This window comes from Halichoerus grypus, chromosome 6 (genome assembly GCF_964656455.1).
Source record: "Halichoerus grypus chromosome 6, mHalGry1.hap1.1, whole genome shotgun sequence".
In the NCBI taxonomy this organism is placed as follows: Eukaryota; Metazoa; Chordata; class Mammalia; order Carnivora; family Phocidae; genus Halichoerus; species Halichoerus grypus.
Genome location: NC_135717.1, coordinates 171,214,202 through 171,235,230, shown reverse-complemented (window position 1 = coordinate 171,235,230; position 21,029 = coordinate 171,214,202). Strand labels below are relative to the sequence as shown.

General features: G+C 44.2%; 2 protein-coding genes and 1 non-coding gene across 5 annotated transcripts in view; 1 reads left to right on the top strand and 2 right to left on the bottom strand.

The window, feature by feature from the left end:
• Nucleotides 1-334: 334 nt before the first annotated feature.
• Nucleotides 335-10,061, bottom strand: LOC118523168 (uncharacterized). Its single transcript, XM_078074191.1, has 4 exons — nt 10,046-10,061; nt 8,127-8,788; nt 7,770-7,960; nt 335-1,516 (listed from the first exon to the last, which is right to left on the bottom strand). Exons 1-4 carry the CDS (start codon nt 10,059-10,061, stop codon nt 1,453-1,455), a joined length of 933 nt encoding a protein of 310 aa, XP_077930317.1. The 3' UTR covers nt 335-1,452.
• LOC118523193 (U6 spliceosomal RNA) lies at nt 9,759-9,865 on the top strand. Its single transcript, XR_004910982.1, has one exon. It is a non-coding gene; the product is annotated as a U6 spliceosomal RNA (small nuclear RNA).
• Nucleotides 10,062-14,849: 4,788 nt separating the features above from the next.
• The window catches only part of XPNPEP3 (X-prolyl aminopeptidase 3), a 73,888-nt gene continuing 67,708 nt past the window's right edge, over nt 14,850-21,029 (bottom strand). For 2 of the 3 annotated variants that reach the window (XM_036072604.2, XM_036072606.2), the window contains 2 exons: nt 19,903-20,023; nt 14,850-18,457 (listed from right to left, as the gene is read on the bottom strand). In XM_036072604.2, coding sequence (XP_035928497.1) covers nt 18,291-18,457; nt 19,903-20,023 — 288 coding nt within the window. In that variant the 3' untranslated portion in view covers nt 14,850-18,290. The remainder of the gene's footprint in view (nt 18,458-19,902; nt 20,024-21,029) is intronic. The other variant, XM_078076675.1, reaches the window with a different exon arrangement.

Here is a 21,029-nt window from a genome sequence, read left to right as displayed (position 1 = left end):
TTCTATGAGAACTCTTCCAGGGAAGTCCTATTTAATGAAGGTGGGGGGAAAGCTCTCTTTCTCCCCTGGGATGAATTATTTATTGAACAAATATTTATTTATTTATTTATATTTTTAAAAGATTTTATTTATTAATTTGACAGAGAGAGACACAGCGAGAGAGGGAACACAAGCAGGGGGAGTGGGAGAGGGAGAAACAGGCCTTCCACTGAGCAGGGAGCCCGATGTGGGGCTCGATCCCAGGACTCTGGGATCATGACCTGAGCCGAAGGCAGACACTCAACGACTGAGCCACCCAGGCGCCCCATTGAACAAGTATTTATTGAGTACCCACCATGTGCCAGGCTCTGTGCTACATGTTGGAGTTACAACGGCAAGCAAACGTGTATAAGCTGTCGTAGCCCTCATGTAGCTTACATTCTACAGGTAGAGGCAGATGTCAGCAATTAATTACGAACTGGGTTAAATGCAAAATAAAAGAATAAGTAAAGATGCTGTGAGCAAAAATAATTGGGGTGGCCAGATATATACAATTCCTATTCTATAGATGAAGAAAGTGAAGGTAAGAAAAGGTTAAGTAAATTGATTTAAGATCAGAGAGCTGGTAAATGACCGATGACAGATTCTAGCCCAGGTGTGTCTGACGCCCACTACACCGAGCCAGTCTGGATAATTGAAAATTGAAGTACTTACTTGCACAAGGATGGGAAGTCGCATCACGTAGTAGAGTTGTTAAGGGCTCAGGTTCTGAGTCCTAACTAAATTCAAATCCTGACTTGGACAAGTTACTTTAACTTCTGTACATCTTGGTTTTCTCATTTGTAAAATGAAGAGTGTTAAGAATTATTGCTGCAGAGATTAAATGAAATAATGCCCACAGACTGCTCAGGTCAGCACATCACACCCAGTAAATGCTCAGTGAGTGTTACGTTTACGAATCATAGTCTCATATCCTCTGGGAGCCTATTTTCCACATCTGTAAAATGAAGAGAATGACATACCTCATGGGGTCATCCTAAGCATAAATGAGCTATTAATGTGAGTGAAAGTTCTATCCAAATATGGCAGTTTTATTATGAAACTCATGGAGTCTCTTCTCTGACCAGTGGTCCTGACTCCCTTCTCAAATGCAGTTCATCCGTTCCTCCCTTGTGCTGCCTCTGTAACTCTATTATGATGTTATACTGCATTATAATGTTTTCCATGCAGTGTCTTGTAGACTAAGGACTCTTTGAGGGCAGGGACTGTGTGCTCCCTTTTTGGTCAAAGCTCAGTGAAGTTGAATGAGTGACAACGAGTATGGGCCCAGCCCCTGGGTGTTTGCCGCGTAGGGCACTGGGCTGGAGTACACCTCACCTGGCAGTTCATGCGTCTGCCCAGTCAGCCCTGAGCTGCCCGCACGGATTTCACCCCCAGCAAAATTTCAATCGCAGGCAGGCTTCCTTCTGTTGACTAGCAGTATACATCTGCACTCCCTCTCTCTTTGGCCAGTTGTTTGTAGAGAATACAAAACCACCTGTGTTATTAAAAAAAAAAAAAAATCTGTAGAGTTCTATGTTGACTCTTCCTATGCTGTTCCCTTTTGCACTGAGATGTTTATTAATTTAGCATAATTTTGGTATAAATTATTGCATCTGGTAGTTATGTTGTGCTTATGTGTGTTGCTGTGAGATTCTCAGAGCTAAGATATATCGCAAAGAGAAATGGACACTTCTTCACTGTCTGGAAAAAAGAGGGAGGACTTCAGACCCTCAGTCGACTGCATGTTCTCACTCTCCCTGAGGAGCTGTCTCTTGCACACGGATCTGGGGTTGCCCACGTTGGCTCTTGATTTCTGCTCCGTCCTCGCCTTTTGCCTAATTCACGCTGGTCAAGGGCTACACGTGGGTAGCCATCTTTGGGGAAATACCAAGAACATCTGCACAGTCTCCTCTCAAGTCCAGAATCAACATTTTAAAATTAAGAATGAATGTGTCATTCAAAGAGTTTGGGGACAGTTTTTATAAGTAATGTATTGGAAAGTCTGGGAGTAGCTGTCTGGGAATGCAGCTAGACTTTTTATATTAATTCCTATAAAAATAATTCCCCTCTTTGATATAATGTGGAGTTTTCCTGGAGTATAATCTTGACATAAAATGATATCATCCCATAGAAAATTCCAGAGTAAAAAATAAGTGAATTGGGGGTGCCTGGGTGGCTCAGTCGTTAAGCGTCTGCCTTCAGCTCAGGTCATGGTCCTAGGGTCCTGGGATCAAGCCCCATATCAGCTCCCTGCTCAGCGGGAAGCCTGCTTCTCCCTCTCACTCCCCCTGCTTGTGTTCCCTCTCCCGCTGTGTCTCTCTCTGTCAGATAAATAAATAAAATCTTAAAAAAAAAAAAAAAGTGAATTGGGAATTGCTCTCTGTTTAGGATTACATATGTCACTAATCCTCTTCATGTATATTTTTATGCATAAATAATTGAAATGACTGAGAAGATGCCTTTTTGGCTGTGTATTATCAGAGAGTGTTTGGTTGTCCACAAATGATTTAGGTGAATATGGTCAAATTGGTTGCCGAGGACCTGAATTAGATCTAAGATGGATTCTAAATGGTCTCAGAACAAAAAGGGGGGAAGAGACAGAAGGAACTCAATCAAGAGCTTATTTGTAAGTCACCAAGATGGTGACTTAGGAAGACCCTGAACTCACCTCCTCCAGGAACACACCAAATCTATACCTATTTATAGAGAAATTCCTCCTGAAGAAGAACTGAGGGCTGACTGAACAGCTTCTGCCCAGCAAAATAAAGAGAGATCACACTGAGAAGGGCAAGAGAGATAGACACACAGTAACAAAGGGAACCCCCACCCCCAGCACTGAGAACTGCCGTGGGGAGGGCTAGTACAGAGGGACTAGGAGCAGATTCATCTGCCCTGGGTGGGGTTGGGGGGGGCACAGGAAAAAAACCATGGTTTATTTATTTTTTTAAGAGATTTTATGTATTTATTTGACAGAGAGAGACACAGGGAGAGAGGGAACACAAGCAGGGGGAGTGGGAGAGGGAGAAGCAGGCTTCCCTGCGCGGAGCAGGGAACCCAATGTGGGGCTCCATGCGGGGCTCCATCCCAGGACTCTGGGATCATGACCTGAGCCGAAGGCAGATGCTTAACGACTGAACCACCCAGGTGCCCCTCTAGTTTCTCTTTTAAACCATGGCTTTTGGGGTGCCTGGGTGGCTCAGTCGTTAAGCATCTGCCTTTGGCTCAGGTCATGATCCCAGGGTCCTGGGATCAGCCCCGCATCGGGCTCCCTGCTCAGTGGGGAGCCTGTTTCTCCCTCTCCCACTCCCCCTGCTTGTGTTCCCTCTCTCGCTGTGTCTCTCTCTGTCACTTAAATAAAAAAAAAAATCTTAAAAAAAAAAAAAAAAAGAGAAACTAGAATATAAAGGATTCAGCCCTAGAACTGTGCCAAACCCTGGGGAGCTGCTGAAACTCTCCAGGCCGGAGGTGGGGGGTGAGGGGAGCTGGGGAGTGCCATGGTTTACACTCTCCCTGCATCTTGAGACAGGAGCTGGGCTCTGGCTACCACAGCTGGCCTGTGGCCTTAGTGAGCCCAGGACACCCAGAGGCACAGAAAAAAAAAAGTCATGGTTTAAAACAGCAACTAGAGGGCTGTCTGGCTGGCTTAGTCGGTAGAGCACGGGGCTCTTGATCTCAGAGTCCTGAGTTCAAGCTCCACCATACTGGGCATGGAGCCTACTTTAAATCAATCAATCAATCAATCAGCAACTAGGATATAAAAGATCCAGCCCAAGAACCCTACCAACTAGCGGGGGAGCTGCTGGAAGTCTTTCTGGGCCAGAGGGGCTGGCAAGTGCTATGGTTTACATTCTCCTCCACCTTGACATTGTGGATGAGAGCAGGGTCCTGGCCCCCTAGCCAGCCTACTGCCTCAGGGAGCCCTGGGCCCCTAGCCCACACCAGCGCCAGACATTCAACCAAGGTGGCCCCAGTGCAGTGCACACCAGGACACCCCTGGTCAGTGCTCACTATATAGCTCCAGTCATCTTGCCAAGGTGACAAAGGTGCAAAGCACCCTGGAACACTCCAAGCCTGCACCATTTCAGCTCCAGATGACTCGCCTGGGCACTGCTGGAGCAGAGTACCCTGGGACACCCTGGCCCATGCCTGCCTCCACCCCAGCCTCCCTGCTAGGGTGCTCGTGCATGGAGTGTCCTGGGACACTCCAGCTTGCACCCACTTCAGCTGCAGCTGTCCTGCCAGTGTGTCCACAGTGCAGAGAGCCCCAGAACAGCCCCAGCCTGTGCCCACTTTAGCTGTAGCTGTCCTGCCAGTGTGCCCTCTGTGCCCAGAGCCCTGGGACTACCAGGGCCCACACCTATGTCAGCTCTGGCCACCCCACCAAGGCAGCCTCAGCACAGAGTGCCCTGAGACCCCCAGCCCACACCAGCCACAGCTCTAGCCAGCCCTTTAAAGTCACCAGGCACTTAAAGTCTAAACAGAGGATGACCCGGCGCCTGGGTGGCTCAGTCAGTTAAGCGTCTGCCTTTGGCTAGGTCATGATTCCAGGGTCCTGGGATCGAGCCCCACATCGGGCTCCCTGCTTGGCAGGAAGCCTGCTTCTCCCTCTCCCACTCCCCCTGCTTGTGTTCCCTTTCTTGCTGTGTCTCTCTCTGTCTAATAAATAAATAAAATCTTAAAAAAAAAAAAAGTAAACAGAGGATGACCCTACACAAGATAATTCCGTTAAGTTTAGGAGAAGTAGGTGTTCCACGTGCTTCATAAAAACAAACACAGAGGGGCGCCTGGGTGGCTCAGTTGGTTAAGCGACTGCTTTCGGCTCAGGTCATGATCCTGGAGTCCCTGGATCGAGTCCCGCATCGGGCTCCCTGCTCAGCAGAGAGTCTGCTTCTCCCTCTTACCCTCCCCCCTCTCATGTGCTTTCTCTCTCTCTCAAATAAATAAATAAAATCTTTAAAAAAAAAAAAAAAAAAACAAACACAGAAAGTCAAGCAAAATGAGGAGACAGAGGAATATGCTCCAAATGAAAAAATAAGACAAAACCTCAGAAAAAGAACTAAATGAAATGGAGATAAACAATCTACCTGATAAAGAGTTCAAAGTACAAGTCATAAAGATGCTCACGAGACTGGAGAGGAGTGGAAAAGCTTAGTGAGAACTTCACGAAGAGATAGAAAATATAAAAAAGAATGCATCAGAGCTGAAGAACACAATAACTGGAATGAAAGACACACTAGAGGGAATTAACAGTAGATCAGAAAATGCAGAGGAATGGATCAGCAACTTGGAAGACAGGGTGATGGAAAGCATCCAAGCTGAAGAACAAAAAGAAAAAAGAATGAAAAAAGACGAGACTAGGTTAAGGGATATCTTGGGCAACATCAGGCAAATAAATACTCACATTATAGGGGTCCCAGAAGGAGAAGGGAGAGAGAAGGGGGCAGAAAACTTATTTGAAGAAATAACCTGGGGTAGGAAATAGACATTCAGGTTCAGGATGCACAGAGAATTCCAACAAAATGAACCCAAGGAGGTCCACATCACAACACATAATTATAATGCCAAAGATGAAAGATAAAAATGCTGGTTCCTCACCTAGAACTATGAACTTAAAAGTTCTGAGAGTAGGCATGAAAATCTGCATTAAATAACAAGCCCTCCATGTGAGCTTATGCTTACTAAAGTTTTAAAGAGCTACTTGATATTAGAATGATAGATTTTACATTTTTAAGGTTTCTTAATGCCTATACCAATTTTTAATGAAGTGTGTGTGTGTGTGTGTGTGTGTGGTGGGGTAGGGAGTGATGGATGGGGTAGGAAGAACACTGAAGTTTGATAGACTTGATAGTTTGGGAATTGATGGTTATGGAAATGACAATTTTCTTGAGGGTGGTGATCAGATGGGGTGACAGAGAGGAGGTATATGAACAGGTACTAGTGACAGATGTCTTGTTTATGGGTGCTTGATAGCTCTGCTTCACCACATAAGTACCTTTGTGAAATAAACCCTGTTATGGTGATAGTTTTCAAAAACTATCATGAGAGGGGCACCTGGGTGGTACAGTCGGTAAGCATCTGACTCTTGGTCTTGGCTCTGGTCATGATCTCAGGATTCTGGGCCCAGCCCTGTGTTGCGCTCCGCACTCAGCACGGAGTCTGCTTGAGATTCTCTCTCCCTCACCCTTTGCCCCTCCTGCTCATGCTCTCTCACTAAAATAAATAAATCTTGGGGCGCCTGGGTGGCTCAGTTGGTTAAGCGACTGCCTTCGGCTCAGGTCATGATCCCGGAGTCCCGGGATCGAGTCCCGCATCGGGCTCCCTGCTCGGCAGGGAGTCTGCTTCTCCCTCTGACCCTCCTCCCTCTCATGCTCTCTGTCTCTCATTCTCTCTCTCTCAAATAAATAAATAAAATCTTTAATAAAAAAAATAAATAAATAAATAAAATAAAATAAATAAATCTTAAAAAAAAAACTATTATGAGAAATAAACTAGACCAACATAAAATGTAGAATATGTGTTTACATTTGACTGGTTCCTAAAAGATAAAAACTGGTATTTTTAGGAGTATGGTATTCTTTTAAAGCCCAAATAGCTTGTGACTCATTCTTTTCTTTTCTTTTTTTTTTTTAAAGATTTTATTTATTTATTTGACAGAGAGAGAGGTAGCGAGAGCAGGAACACAAGCAGGGGGAGTGGGAGAGGGAGAAGCAGGCTTCCCGCTGAGCAGGGAGCCCGATGTGGGACTCGATCCCAGGACCCTGGGATCATGACCTGAGCCGAAGGCAGACGCTTAACGACTGAGCCACCGAGGCGCCCACATTATTTTCGATAATTTTTATCACCATCAATCACTCTCAAACCAATATATAACTAACTTAACAAGCTGTAACCACCAGGTGAAACAACTTGAATAAACTAGCAGTTTTTCCAATTTCTTAAATTTCTCATTTTCGGTGCACATTAGTCTCAGAACTTCTCTCTTCAGAAAGAGAAATAGACTTTAAATATAGATGATACATAGTGAAGGCTTTCTACTCCATTAAAATTTGCCACCAAGGTTAAGCTTATCTATTAAAGAGAATGTTTGTGAGGGGAAAAAAAAAAAAGATAACGAACATGTGCATCACCCTCAAAAATTTCTTCATGCCCTTTGGGATTCCCTCCCTCTCATCCCTCTTCACCCTCCACTTGGTTCCAGATGTCCACGAAAATCTGCTTTGGTCATTGTAGATTAGCTTGCATTTTCCAGGATTTATATAAATAGAACCATACAGTATGTATGTACTCTTGCTTTGGTCTGACTTCTTTCAGGTGGCATAATTATCTTTTTTAAAAAAATTATATATATATATATTTTAAAGATTTTATTTATTTATTTGAGAGAGAAAGAGCATGAGTGGGAGAGGAGGGGCAGAGGGATAGGGAGAAGCAGACTCACCACGGAGCAGGGAGCCCGATACGGGGCTTGATCCCAGGACCCTGGGATCATGACCTGAGCTGAAGGCAGATGCTTAACCGACTGAGCCACCCAGGTGCCCAGGCAGCATAATTATCTTGAGATTTACCTGTGCTGTGGTGTTCGTCAATAGCTCATACACTTTTACCACTGAGTTGCATTCCTTCGTATGGCCATGTTTACATGTCAGTCCATTCACCTGTCTATGGACATTCTGATTGACTGTTTCCAGTTTTGGGCTATTACAAATAAAGCTGCTATGAATATTTCTGAAAGAAAAAAAAAAACTTACTTCGTTTTCAGGATGACCTTTTGCAAGTTAACCTTTATAAGGTGTGTTGCATCAATTGGCAACTTGACGTAAAACAATAAAATGGCAGAAAAGCTGTCAATTATTACAAGTTGAATTTTAGTTAGAATGGTATCAAACTTTGTTATCTTCTTCTGTATCAGGAGATCTTCAGATTTATACTCTGGTCTCCCCTGTTTAAGAAAAAAAAAAAACGTGGATTTTGTTGGAAGAGGGTTTATACACTGTGTAACTTTATTATTTGTGCACTCATAAAATGAGAGAATCCGTTGGCCTTCAGATATGTTCCTCGCCCTTTCCCTGCTCTGTCTCATGTCTTGGGTTGGGGGCAAGGCTCACCTGGAAGTCACTGTCAGCTGGATTGTGGTTCAGCCAGTGGGAGGCACTGGTGGGAGGTGAGGGGAAGAAGGGGGAAGGGGAGGGGTAGAAGGAAGGGGAGGGGTAGACGGGAGGGGAGGAGAAGGAAGCAGAAGGGAGAGGAGGGGTGGGGAGGGGGAGAGAGGGAGGAGAGGGGAAGGAAGCAGAAGGGAGAGGAGGGGTGGGGAGGGGGGAGAGAAGGAGGAGAGGGGAGGAGGGAAGGGAGAGAAAGGGTGGAAGGGTAAGGGATGGGGAGAAGGGAGAGAAGGTTGGGGAGGAGGAAGGGAGGAGGAGGGAGAGAAGAGATGGGGAGGAGGAAGGGAAGGGAAAGGGAGAGAAGAGATGGGGAGGAGGAAGGGAAGGGGAAGGGAGAGGAGGGGAAGGGGAGTGGAGGGGGGCTGGAGGGAGGAGGGGGAGGGGAGAAGAAGGGGAGAAAGTTGCGGGGAGGTGCGGAGGAGGGAAGAGGGGCAGGGGAGGGGCGTCCGGGCATCTCCTTCCTCTTCCTTTGGCGCCCAGAGCGGGCTGTGCTGTCGCCTCCCGCCGGCAGGCAGGCCGTGGCTGGCGCAGGGTGTGAGCTGGCCGGCGCCCGGGGAGGTGAGAGGGGCTGCCCGGGGCTTCGCCGCCGTTGCGGGTGTTTGGGACGCCTCAGGGCCCCCCTCCTGCTCCTTCAGCTCCGCTGAGACCAGTTCCTGACCCTGCACGTTCTGTTCCGAGTGTTTGGAGCGACTTCTGCTCTCCTGCCGGGCTTCTGCCGGACAGACACGCCCCTCGGGCTTCCGAGGCTCCGTAGGGTCACGTGTGCCGTCACCCCGGACCTCGCGGGGCGGCAGTCACTAGCCCCGTCGCGCGAGTCCTCCGACCGACTCCCGACGTGCGGCGACAGGAGGGTGACGGGCGAGCGCAGTCTGCAGAGGCCGAGGGAGAGGGGGGGTGCCTCCGTCTGTGCGGAGGAGGCGGAGCCGGGTTGCGGCCTGGGGTCCCGGAGGCGGCGGAGGGCGGGGGGCGTCGGGAGGCGGTGAGGGAGGGAGCGCGCCACGCGGTGCTGCCTCCCCGGAGAGCGGAGGGGAGCACAGTGAGCTAATTCCGAGGAGGTAAAGGTACTGAGCCGGTTTGGGATGCGCTGGGGGAATCAGCTCGCCGCCCCGAAAAGCACCGGCTCCTGGCGCTGGGATCCCCCCTCTTTGGAAACCTGGCCGCCCTCACGGGCTGTGTGGTCCAAGGCAGGTGGCTCCATCTGTAAGGGGCTTGGACAAAGTCACTGACGGCCTTTTCACCTCTAAAACCCCGCTTGCAGCCACCAGTTCTGGTTCCGAGTAATGAAGCAGCATAAAATACGCTCTACAGGACAGCTTTTAAATATGAGGAGCTCGCCAGCCTGTCCCCCGTACCTTCCTCTTCTCCACGGAATAGCCCTGCTCTTTCAACCACTTTTTATGACCCGCTTTCCTGGTAACTGTCACCTGGGTGTATGTTTTTAAAAATAGGTACCTCAAAATACACGTGACACGTCAGACTAGTCTGATTATGGCACAGACCAAGAGGTTACAAACTCCTGTTATTGGGTGATACTGATTTAGCATTTTATTAATTCTTACTTTAATTACTTAGATACTGCTGCTCGTTTCAGCAGCACATATACTAAAATTGGAACGATACAGAGAAGATTGGCACGGCCCCTGCGCAAGGATGACACACAAATTCGTGGAGCATTTCATTACTTAAATACTCAGTCGGCCTTTAGTTCTCGTCTTCCCCTTGCCCACATGCTAATGTAGTTCTTTTTCTCGTTAAAATTTCATTGTGCTAAATGTACAGTTTACCATTTTAAACATCTTTAAAGTGTATACAGTTTAATGACTTTAAGTGTATTCTATTTCCAGAACTTTGTCATCTTCCCTTACCAGATTCTGTCCCCATTAGACAATAACTTCCCATTTCTCCTTCCCCCAAGACCCTGGCAACCATCATTCTGTCTCTATGAATTTGACTACTCTAGGCTACTGCATATAAGTGGAATTAATATAGGTCCTTTTTTTTTTAAGATTTTATTTTTTTAAAGTAATCTTAACACCCAATGTGGGGCTCGAACTCACAACCCTGAGATCAAGTGTCTTACGTTCCACCGACTGAGCCAGCCAGGCGCCACAATATTGGTCCTTTTAAAATCTGGCTTATTTCACTTAGCACGTTTTACAGGTTCACCCATATTGTAGCATGTATCAGTTACATTTTTCAAACGTTGAATAGCAGCATTCCATTGTATGTATATATCACATTTTGTTTATCCATTCATCTACTGACGGACATTTGGGTTGTTTCCATCATTTGGCTATTGTGAATAATGCTATGAACGTGATACAAATATTGTTTGAGTTCCTGCTTTCAATTCTTTTTCTTTCTTCCTTCCTTCCTTCCTTCCTCCCTTCCCTCCTTCCACAGACAGAGACAGGGAGAGAGGGAACACGAGCAGGGGGAGTGGGAGAGGGAGAAGCAGGCTTCCTGCCAAGCAGGGAGCCCGATGCGGGGCTGGATCCCAGGACCCTGGGATCATGACCTGAGCCGAAGGCAGACGCTTAACGACTGAGCCACCCAGGCGCCCCTCAAGATGATTATTTTAAAAACATTTTTGATGTATCACTGCAGGCTTCCCAGTCTCAACTTTCCTAGGAAAAGAAAGACAGCATTTAGTGACAAGTATCCAGAAAAACTAGGCTTTACAAACTGGTGGAAATCTGGATCAATATTTACATAGTGCCACAAATTCTTATGTCCAAGGTAAGCTCTGGGTCAGTATAATTCTAGATTTTACAATTAAATACCCTGAGTGATGTGCCTTGAAATCAGTGTGTGGGGAGATACTGATCCCCACTGTCTTCGGGCTGGCGAGGTGGATGGAACTTGGAGCAGCCAGAGCTCCCTTATCTGTCACCTTACCACCAGGAGTCCTGGACTCCCTGAAATATGGCCAAGGAAGGGCACTACCACCTGGTCACCCACTCTGGCAGCAGCTGCTGAGTGTTCTGTTGCTCATCAAAGACAAGGAGCCATGGCGTTGCTGGAGCATCCGGTGTTCCAGGGACCTGAGGTGCTGCTAGCCATGCGCATCATGGGGCCTGAAGAGTGGTCCAGGGCTCCTGGCAGGTGTAGCTCCAGACAGCCTGGCTTTCTGCTTCACGTATGTGGAAGTAAAGTATTTTACTTTAGTATTTACTTCTGACCTTTGTGGTCAAAGCTAGGGGCAGGGTGACTGTTCTAAAAATGCATGTTCACATTCTGTGAATTATAGCTTCATCATCTTGAAATATTTGATGTGATTTTAGTTTGATTAAAAATCCACATCATAAGAAATTTCACATTTGTCAATGAAAGGAGTTAGATTCTTTAAATTTAATTTCAGTCGTAAATTATTGAGATTTAATCCAAAGACCATAGATTCCCTTTAAGAGTATACAACTCCGGGTTTTTTAGTAGGTTCACAGTTGTGCAGCCGCCACCACCTTCTATCCAGAATATTTTCATCACCTAAAAACGAAACTCTGTTAGCAGTCACTCTCCACTTCCTTCCTACCCTCAAGCCCTTGCAACTACTATCTACTTTCTCTCTCCATGGATTTGCCTGTTCTGGACATTTTATATAAACGGAGTCCTATATTATGTGTCTTTGAGTCTGGCTTCTTTCACTTAGCACACTTTTTAAGATTCATCTATGTTGTAGCAGGTGTCAGTGGTCCATTCCTTTTTAGGGCTGCATAATATTTCACATATGAATATATTACATCTTTTTTATCCATTCATCAGTTGAATCATAAAATTTTAAATGATTATAAAAATGGTTTCAAGTTTTTTGTCACCTATTTGTACAAATAAATTTCTTGTAGAGGGTGATTATGAAGAATGTGAAGATGTTACTGCTAAAAAGTCTGCATCAGGAATTGTGTATAGGGTTTCAGCCTATTAGGAAAAAAAAGGTCATGTTCCCACAAGTAGGCTGTCTTTTGACATTCTGAAAATCATTTCTTGGAAGTGTTATACAAATTTAAAAGTTTCTATAAAACTTAGTATATGTTATTTTTCTTATCACAATTATATAAAGGATATGGAATGAATTTTTTTCTCTAAGTCTTATGTATACATTCCTAAGTCCTCTCAAATTTATTCCATTGTGCCATACAAAAAATATCTTTTTATGTGTGCCAGGATGTGAAAAATGTTAGACGGCACACCTTAGAGAAAGCCTCAGATTTTACTTAAAGATTTTAATTTTAGGGGTGCTTGGATGGCTCAGCCGAAGTGTCTGCCTTCAGCTCAGGTCATGATCTCGGGGTCCTGGGATGGAGCCCTGCGTCAGGCTCCCTGCTCAGTGGGGAGTCTGCTTCTCCTTCTCCCTCTGCCCCTCCCCTCTGCTTGTGCTCTGTCTCTCAAATAAATAACATCTTAAAAAAAGATTTTAATTTTATTATTTAATTTTTAAAAGATTTAATTTTTTAAAAACATTTTATTTATGTATTTGACAGAGAGATACAGTAAGAGAGGGAACACAAGCAGGGGGAGTGGGAGAGGGAGAAGCAGGCTTCCCATGGAGCAGGCAGCCCGATGCGGGGCTCAATTCCAGGACCCCGTGATCATGACCTGAGCCAAAGGCAGAAGTTTAATGCCACCCAGGCGCCACAAAAGATTTAATTTTTAAGTAATCTCAACACCCAACATGGGGCTCGAACTTACAACCCTGAGATCAAGAGTCACATGCTCTACCAACTGAGCCAGCCAGGTGCCCCAGAAAGCCTGATTTTAACGAGGATTCCTACTAGGAAGAAATGGCCACACTCATGGCTGTGTATATGGCTCACTGAGAAAGTTCACAAATTTATAATTTTGCAAAGTGATCCTACTTCCCTACAAAATTCATCCTTCATAAAATGTTCATGGCCGAAGTTCACAGTCTTGAGTGGTACAGGGTCTGTCTGGAGACCTGTGGGTCAGTTTTGTGGAGTCAACCTTCTCCCCCTAGCTTGCTTGCTTGCTTTTTTAAAGATTTTATTTATTTTATTTATTTATTTATTTATTATTTAGGAGAGAGAACATGAGCGGAGGAAAGGGCAGACGAAGAGGGACAAGCAGACTTCCCGCTCAGCCGGGAGCCCCATGTGGGGCTCAATCCCAGGACTCAGATCATGACCTGAGCCAAAGTCAGACACTTAACCGAAGTAGACAGTTAACCGATTGAGCCATCCAGGTGCCCCTCCCCCTAGCTTTCTTGAGGTGTAATTAACCAAAATGTAAGATACTTAAAATGTACATCATGATGATTTGATATACAGATACATTTTGAAAGGGTGTCCCACCATCTATTTAATTAACACATCTATCAACTCACATATTTATCTCCCCCTGCTTTTTTTTGGTGAGAACATTTAAGTTCTACTCTCAGCAAATTTCTATCATACAACAGAGTATTATCAACTATAGTCACCATGTTATACACTAGACCCTTGAGCCAATCTTTTATTTTTTTATTTTTATTTTTATTTTTTTTAAAGATTTTATTTATTTGACAGATAGAGACATAGTGAGAGAGGGAACACAAGCAGGGGGAGTGGGAGAGGGAGAAGCAGGCTTCCCGCTGAGCAGGGAGCCCGATGCAGGGCTCGATCCCATGACCCTGGGATCATGACCTGAGCCGAAGGCAGATGCTTAACGACTGAGCCACCCAGGTGCCCCTGAGCCAATCTTTTAATGGGCCAGATCTAATTCATTCATTTTTTTCCCCTCTATGACTGATAAGATCATCTTAAGTTTGAATCATGATTTTGTGACAGCAGTTAATACTCTGTATAAAATATATATATATTTTATTTTTTTAAAGATTTCATTTATTTATTTGATAGAGAGGGAGAGCATAGAGGGAGAGTGAGAAGGAGAAGCAGACTCCCTGCTGAGCAGAGAGCCTAATGTAGGACTCGATTCCCAGGACCTTAGATTATGACCTGAGCCGAAGGCAAACGCTTAACAGAGTCATCCAGGTGCGCCTAAAATATATATATATATATATTTTTTTAAATTTTTTATTTTTTTTAAAGATTTTATTATTTATTTGACAGAGAGAGACACAGCGAGAGAGGGAACACAAGCAGGGGGAGTGGGAGAGGGAGAAGCAGTCTCCCCGCAGAGCAGGAAGCCCGATGCGGAGCTCGATCCCAGGACCCCGGGATCATGACCTGAGTCGAAGGCAGACGCTTAACCGAGTCACCCAGGTGCTCCTAAAATATATATTTTTAAAATACATATTTTTAAAGGGCGCCTGGGTGGCTCAGTTGGTTAAGCGACTGCCTTCGGCTCAGGTCATGATCCTGGAGTCCCGGGATCGAGTCCCGCATCGGGCTCCCTGCTCGGCAGGGAGTCTGCTTCTCCCTCTGACCCTCCTCCCTCTCGTGCTCTCTGTCTCTCATTCTCTCTCTCTCAAATAAATAAATAAATAAATCTTTAAAAAAATAAAATAAAATACATAAATTTTTAAATATTTATTTATTGAAGTAATCTCTACCCCTAATGTGGGGCTCAAATTCACAACCCCGAGGCCAAGGGTCACATGCTGTTCTAGCTGAGCCAGGCAGGCGCCCCTCTATAAAAAATATTTTGTAGAACAAAATGTTCTCACATTTAAAGCTATAAAGTCTAGATTTGAAAATCACACACACACACACCACATACTTTTCTATTGTTTTATAGTTTATTTTTAAAATGATGGTAATAAATGCTTTTCCCTTGTTGGGGAATGACATACCTATTTTCAGTGGCTAGAGCCTTAAAAAGTAACAGCATTTTGTCCAAACTGAACTTATATAATTGCACAAAAGTCATACAAAGCATTAATAAATGCTAACAAAGATTGCAGTTCTCTCAGATCCTCATGAAGCATACCCCAGGAGGCCTTGATTTCAGTGGGGATCTGAGCCCCAAGTTCCTCAGTGACACACGGGCAGAAGTAAGAAGAGCAGCCAGGAAGACCCATGTACTTTGTGACAATGGGCTTCTGCTCTAATTAAATGTTAGCATTTAATGATGTATCACCTTCTCATTATATTAGGAACATTAAACACTTCGGCTTGAATTATATTTTCCCAGGATTAAAACTTAATACTATCAGGTTAAGTTTTAGGTTACAGATCCCACCTCGGGAAACTAAAATTTAAAAAAATTAACCACACCATAAAAATCTCTTGCAAGCAGGGTCCTTTGCTGCCCCCATCCTGGGCCCTCACGTGGTTTCTAACACACATTCACACACAAATGAGCTCTATTATTGCTCATATGCCAGCTGAGGGATGGCGGACAGGGTCTAACTCAAATCCCAATTTTGTCTTATTGGTAGCAGTTAATGGAAACACAGCGTTACAAAGGACTCTGAGGTCACAGCTGGCCTGGCGGGGCAGTCCCTGTGCTGTCCTCGTGGTCTCTGACACGGACACAGGAGGAGGCTGGACTCCTGCGTCAGATCTGTAATCTTTCTATTATTAAGAAAGCTAAAGAGGATGCTGGTTATGTCAGCTTTGAAAAATATAACACAGTCCAATTTTTCCATTTTAATGAGTTACAATGTCTTCATGGGATTTTCTTAAACTTCATGGGATTAAACTTCATGGGATTTTCTTATTTTATGGATCTTAATCTCAAATTAAGATATAATGTCTATGGTAGGAGTTTTCCCTTTCTGACCTTACAAAGATAGTGAAAAAATAAGGGTGTTTTGAAAGAAGACCCAGAGAGAACTTTCATTCACCATGAGAAGTACCTTCCTGGCTTGGATATTATGGCTGTGGGAAGAGAGGGGTTTCTACTCCAGCAATTGCTACTACTGCATTTCAAATAACACAACAGTCTGTTTCCTGATTATGAGGAAAAACACAAATTTCTGAGATAAACACACAAAAGTAAGCAGCAGAGGCTATCGAGCTATGCTTCATTTACATGGCATCATTAATGACCTAACCATCTCTCTCCACCTGAGGGAGAAAAATCCCAGTGTAACATTTGAAGGACTTCTGAAGATTAAGGTTTCCATTAGGAGAGCCTGGTGCATATATAAAGTATTATACTTAGACATGGAGGAAATGCGGGGCTTGTCTGTGGTATGGCTAAGAACAAATGAGATTTCTGCCCTGTGCACCGCTATCTGCTCAACAAATCCTGAATATGTCAGACAGCCCTGAAACACTATGCCATCCATCTCTTGATGGTTCTGATAGTCTGAGGCAACGCTTAGCTACTGAGGTTAATCCGGGACTCAAAGGACAATGTACTTGGCTCGGGGATTAAAAGTCACCAGAAGAATTCTGCCACAGCCATTCTAAGCAGGACTCGTATCTGCAGAACTTGACTAGAGTCTCAGCAGAAGTCTGTTTTGTGTCCAGGTGTGCTGCTATACATAAAAGCCACCTAGACTTTTAGCTAGAAAGTTGAAGACCACAGAAAATGATTTATAGGAAGAAAAGGAAATTCCTTTTCCAGGATTGTAGATGAACTAAGGACACTCAATCCAAGGAAAGGGTTGTTGGGGCCACAGGAGCCCAGAGGGTGAGAAGCTAGAGTTATGGATTTATTTTCAGTCCCCTTCTTTTAGAAAGTAGCATGGGACTGAGAAGTTGGAGTGAGGTGGGGAGGACAGGCCCAGGGACAGGACTCCAGCTGCGTGGCCACCCATTCCCACAGCTGCTGAGCAAAGCCAGAGCACTCAAGGGCGAGTACTGGCAGGACAGCGTGTCTATCACTCTGCTTTATACCATTATCTTTGTCTCCTGATGAAGTTGCTGCTTGTCTGCTTTTGGCTCTGCACCTTGGGTTTTCCTGATAAGATGGGCAAACCTCTAGCACTGCAGGGAGTGTTAATCCCCTAGCTCGTTTCTTTCTTAAAATCCCTCGGATTTATGCTCTAACAAGCAGCATGTTTTGTACATCTTGGGCCCATATCCAGGTTTAAAGGAGGCGAGCACAGTAGTTCTATGACAGAAGCTCCTGAATAAACCATCTGCAATAATCTAGCCCCGTTCACTCTGCAAAGTGAGTTCTTGTATGAATGCAGCCAATGCTGTGTTGAGGGGAAATATGACTCCTTACTACTGCCCTTCCAGTGCTAATATCAGAGAAATAAAAGGATCATAGGATGTTTACAGGTACTGGGTGAGTTCCACATATTGCACTAGACACACTGTAGAATGATAACAGGAGCATCTCTCTGAAACCTGGGTGCCATTCCTCTGACGTCAACAGGGTAAGGAGAGGATCTACCCTTGGCCAGGGCAGCAGCTTCAAGGGTGTGCTATGAGGGTCAGTGCACTAAGAATCTACAAAGAAAGCATGGATACCTGGAAAAGGAATCTTCTTCAGATTGAGAACAGATGCACAGAGGTGTAGATATGCAGCAGATACATATATGCTTTTCTTTCTCTTCCATTTCTTCCTTCATCAAGCGCTAAACACTTTCCAGGCCACAAGCAACCAAATAGCAAGAAAAACTCAAAACTGTTTTGTTTAGTAGTTAGTGTTGGTAGAATCTGGATTGGAGCTGAATGGTGGGATTGCAGGACCCCAGTGCCCACAAGGGCTCATATGGTTCCAGTAGATATATAGGATCTGGAAGAGATGGATAGGAGTTATGGAAGATATGTATTGGCACCCACAATTACTGACAGGTGGCTTTTAGTATACGCAGAAACATTGGTGGTTAGCTCAAAATATAAGCATCATGAACAGCGTATGATATTAGGTAGATCTCAGCAAAAATGTAGAAAGGGAAAAAGTCGGAGAGAAGGAGAAAATTTTCTGTATGTTTAATTGTGTTAACTGGAATGCATGGACATATATAATCAAGATTTTTCTGTACATTTAAAAATTAAACCTGCCTTGGTCATTAATTGTACAGAGTTAATGTTACTAAAGTTGTAGTAACATACTGTTCAAAAATTCAATTTTCCAGATTTTTAGCTACTTAAATAAAGATCACATATGCAATTTCATACATTCTATACAGTTGCCACACTCCCAAATGGAACATGTGTAGAAACATACACGCAGAGACGCTCAGTCGGCAAACATGCACAGATGCAGACGTACACCCCCTCCAAACCTGAGGCACGTGGGCTGCAAAGAGGGTTAAGAGGCCCTGCTGCATATCTGTTCGATGTCATTCATCTCTTTGGGGCAATCTGCAGAAAGGATGAGAGGTAAATCCTGAGTCACCACTACATCATCTTCAATTCGTACACCAAGACCACGAAACTTCTCTGGGGCATCTCTGTCATCCTCTGGAATATAAATGCCTGAAAAGTAGAAAAAAGAATGTGCTATTCCTAAGTGGCAGTAACTGGATGATTTGGGACAAGCAAGCTAACCTCTCTGTGCTACAAATGATCTGTAAAACTGCGATCCTAAGAGTATCTACCTAGAACTGTGGATATTAAATGGGATAGTACATATATGTAAAAGTGTGTGGCACATAATGGTCAATAAATGTTGGCTGCTAAAACTATTGCTGTAATTGTTTTGTATACCAGACTACAGGCTCTATCATGATTCTGTCATATTCTGGTGGTTTAAGCAGGCCACTAAAGTTACTTATGAGTATGTCAACATATGCTGGGAACCAGTAGATTATATAAATGCATTCTTTCTCTGCCTAATCATCCCTTGGGAAAAGGGAACTGCTAAAATAGGGATATAAAGTATTTTAAAATATATTGAAAAAAACCCACTTAGCCTGAACAACAAGCTGCAGAGATACTCAAAGAAGCCATAAATATAACTGATGCATATGATGCAGAATAAGAAATAGGAAGACTTTAAGGAACATTTGGAAAATTCTAAGAGCCCAAGGTACCCTTTCTAATCACAAAGTCAGACAAGAACATGTCTTTTCATATTTAAGAAACTGGAAACGTCCTCCATTATACTCACAGATGCTGCCCTGTGATAAAAAGAAAAAGATCAGCTAAGGAATATGTAGCCAAAGCCTAAGGAAGCACCCATGCACCAACCAGATTGGAATGAATAGTACATAAGGCCACAGATAGCAATGTAGGACTGGGTAGTATAACAAAGTCAGGTCCCAGCTATAATTTCTATAATTTAGAGAGGAAAACACTTGAAATCTACAGCTGAAATCCATTTTCGTAACAAAAACAGAGTATTTAAAAATTATTCTTTTAACATCAATCCTTACACTCCACTGTGACCACCACTTCTCTGCTGAATTCTGCCCACTGCCCAGGATCATCAAGCTGGGCAGCCATCAGATCACCACCTTTCTCTGAAGCTCAGGAAAAAGGACTTAGATCCGAAGGAGAATAATGTGGACAGTTCAGTGCAGTTGGCAGAGTGAAACATGGTGAGTCTGAGTAGCTTTCTGCAGGGAAGCACCTGGGCCTCAGAGGTGTGAGCAGCCCACCACTGCACAGGAGACTAGTATAAATTGGCCCTGGCAAAGGCAGGGTATAAAAAAAGATTTATTTCTTAATATCTACTTATAAAAAGTATTCCCCATCTGTTTTTTATTGGAGAAGTCAAATTAAACAAATTGTGTGATGTTAAATAAGAAAGCTCAAGAAAAAAATCTAAAATAAAGTTCCCATCTATACTGAAGAAATCCGTTTTCCTGTCTCTCCTAATTTAACTACGTTGGTTCAGGTAAAAATAAACAACATTTACCTTTCTATCTGCTACTATTATGTGTCCCAAGGGATCAGAGGCTGCTAGCACCTGCCCTTACCTGGCTCCACCGTGATTACCATACCAGGCTGTAGAGGGAGGGAACGGGGCATGTCTGGAGTGTCATGGACATCCATCCCGAGGTAATGGCCAACATGATGAGGGCAGTATTTTCGAGCAGCCTGGAAAAGGTAATCACCACAGTGTTATTAGCACAATGACGCCTTAAGGGGAAAGCTAAACATGCATAAGTCAGTGAGATATGTGTTAATACTTCCCGCACGTTTCTGCCATTTTGCGGTTTAACCTACCCTCGGGCTAATGCTCAAGAGACTTGATAAACTGCTACCTCTTGAATGCAATTCTACTGATGGCCTTTGAACTAATCCACATTTCCTTTCCCATTACTTACACACATGCTGACTTGGGTAACCCCAGTAATGTCTACGGCAAATGAAAACCTCTTTTCTTGGGGGAGGGAGGATGATTATGTTAGAACAGTTCTCTTTTCAGTGTTCATAAGTCCTTGTCAGAAAGCCGGCTCTGGAGACCCTGAGGAACTCACGGCAACTTGTGGAGTAGGCACAGAACATCAAATTAACACAGTAATTATTAGGCATTTACCGGGTTGGATATTCCTATCCGTTAATTAGATTTGTTGGCTTCAGCAGGAGGAATTTATAATGTCTTTCCTACTGATAAAAGAAACCTTGGCAGCCTAAACTTGGAGATGCGATGCCTTAATGGTCTGTTTGGCGTGGCCACCTGGCATCTTAATTTAAAGCTAAGGTTTTACATTCTTACTGAACATCATTACATTTTGGATGCAGATGAAATTCACTAAAGACATGGCCCTTGGGGATACTGTTCATCTCACCAATGTCACTGAAGCAACAAACACCCTCCCCCACGACTTCTATCTTTTCAAAATCGCCACAAAGGGATTGAGAGTTAACCTCTTCTCCTTTTTTTGTGTCCATTTCCACCCTGTCGGCACCAGACTTCATTTTCTGCAGATTGAGCTACTCATACAAGATGCAACGAACTAGAATGTGCTGCCATCTTCTGGGAGAAGTAAGTACTGACTCCTTTTGTTTTAATCCATGTTCACTCGATATCCCTCTTATAGACGAAGATCACAAAGACCATTTCTAAATCTAATTAGTTTTCCATAGGATAAAAACCCAG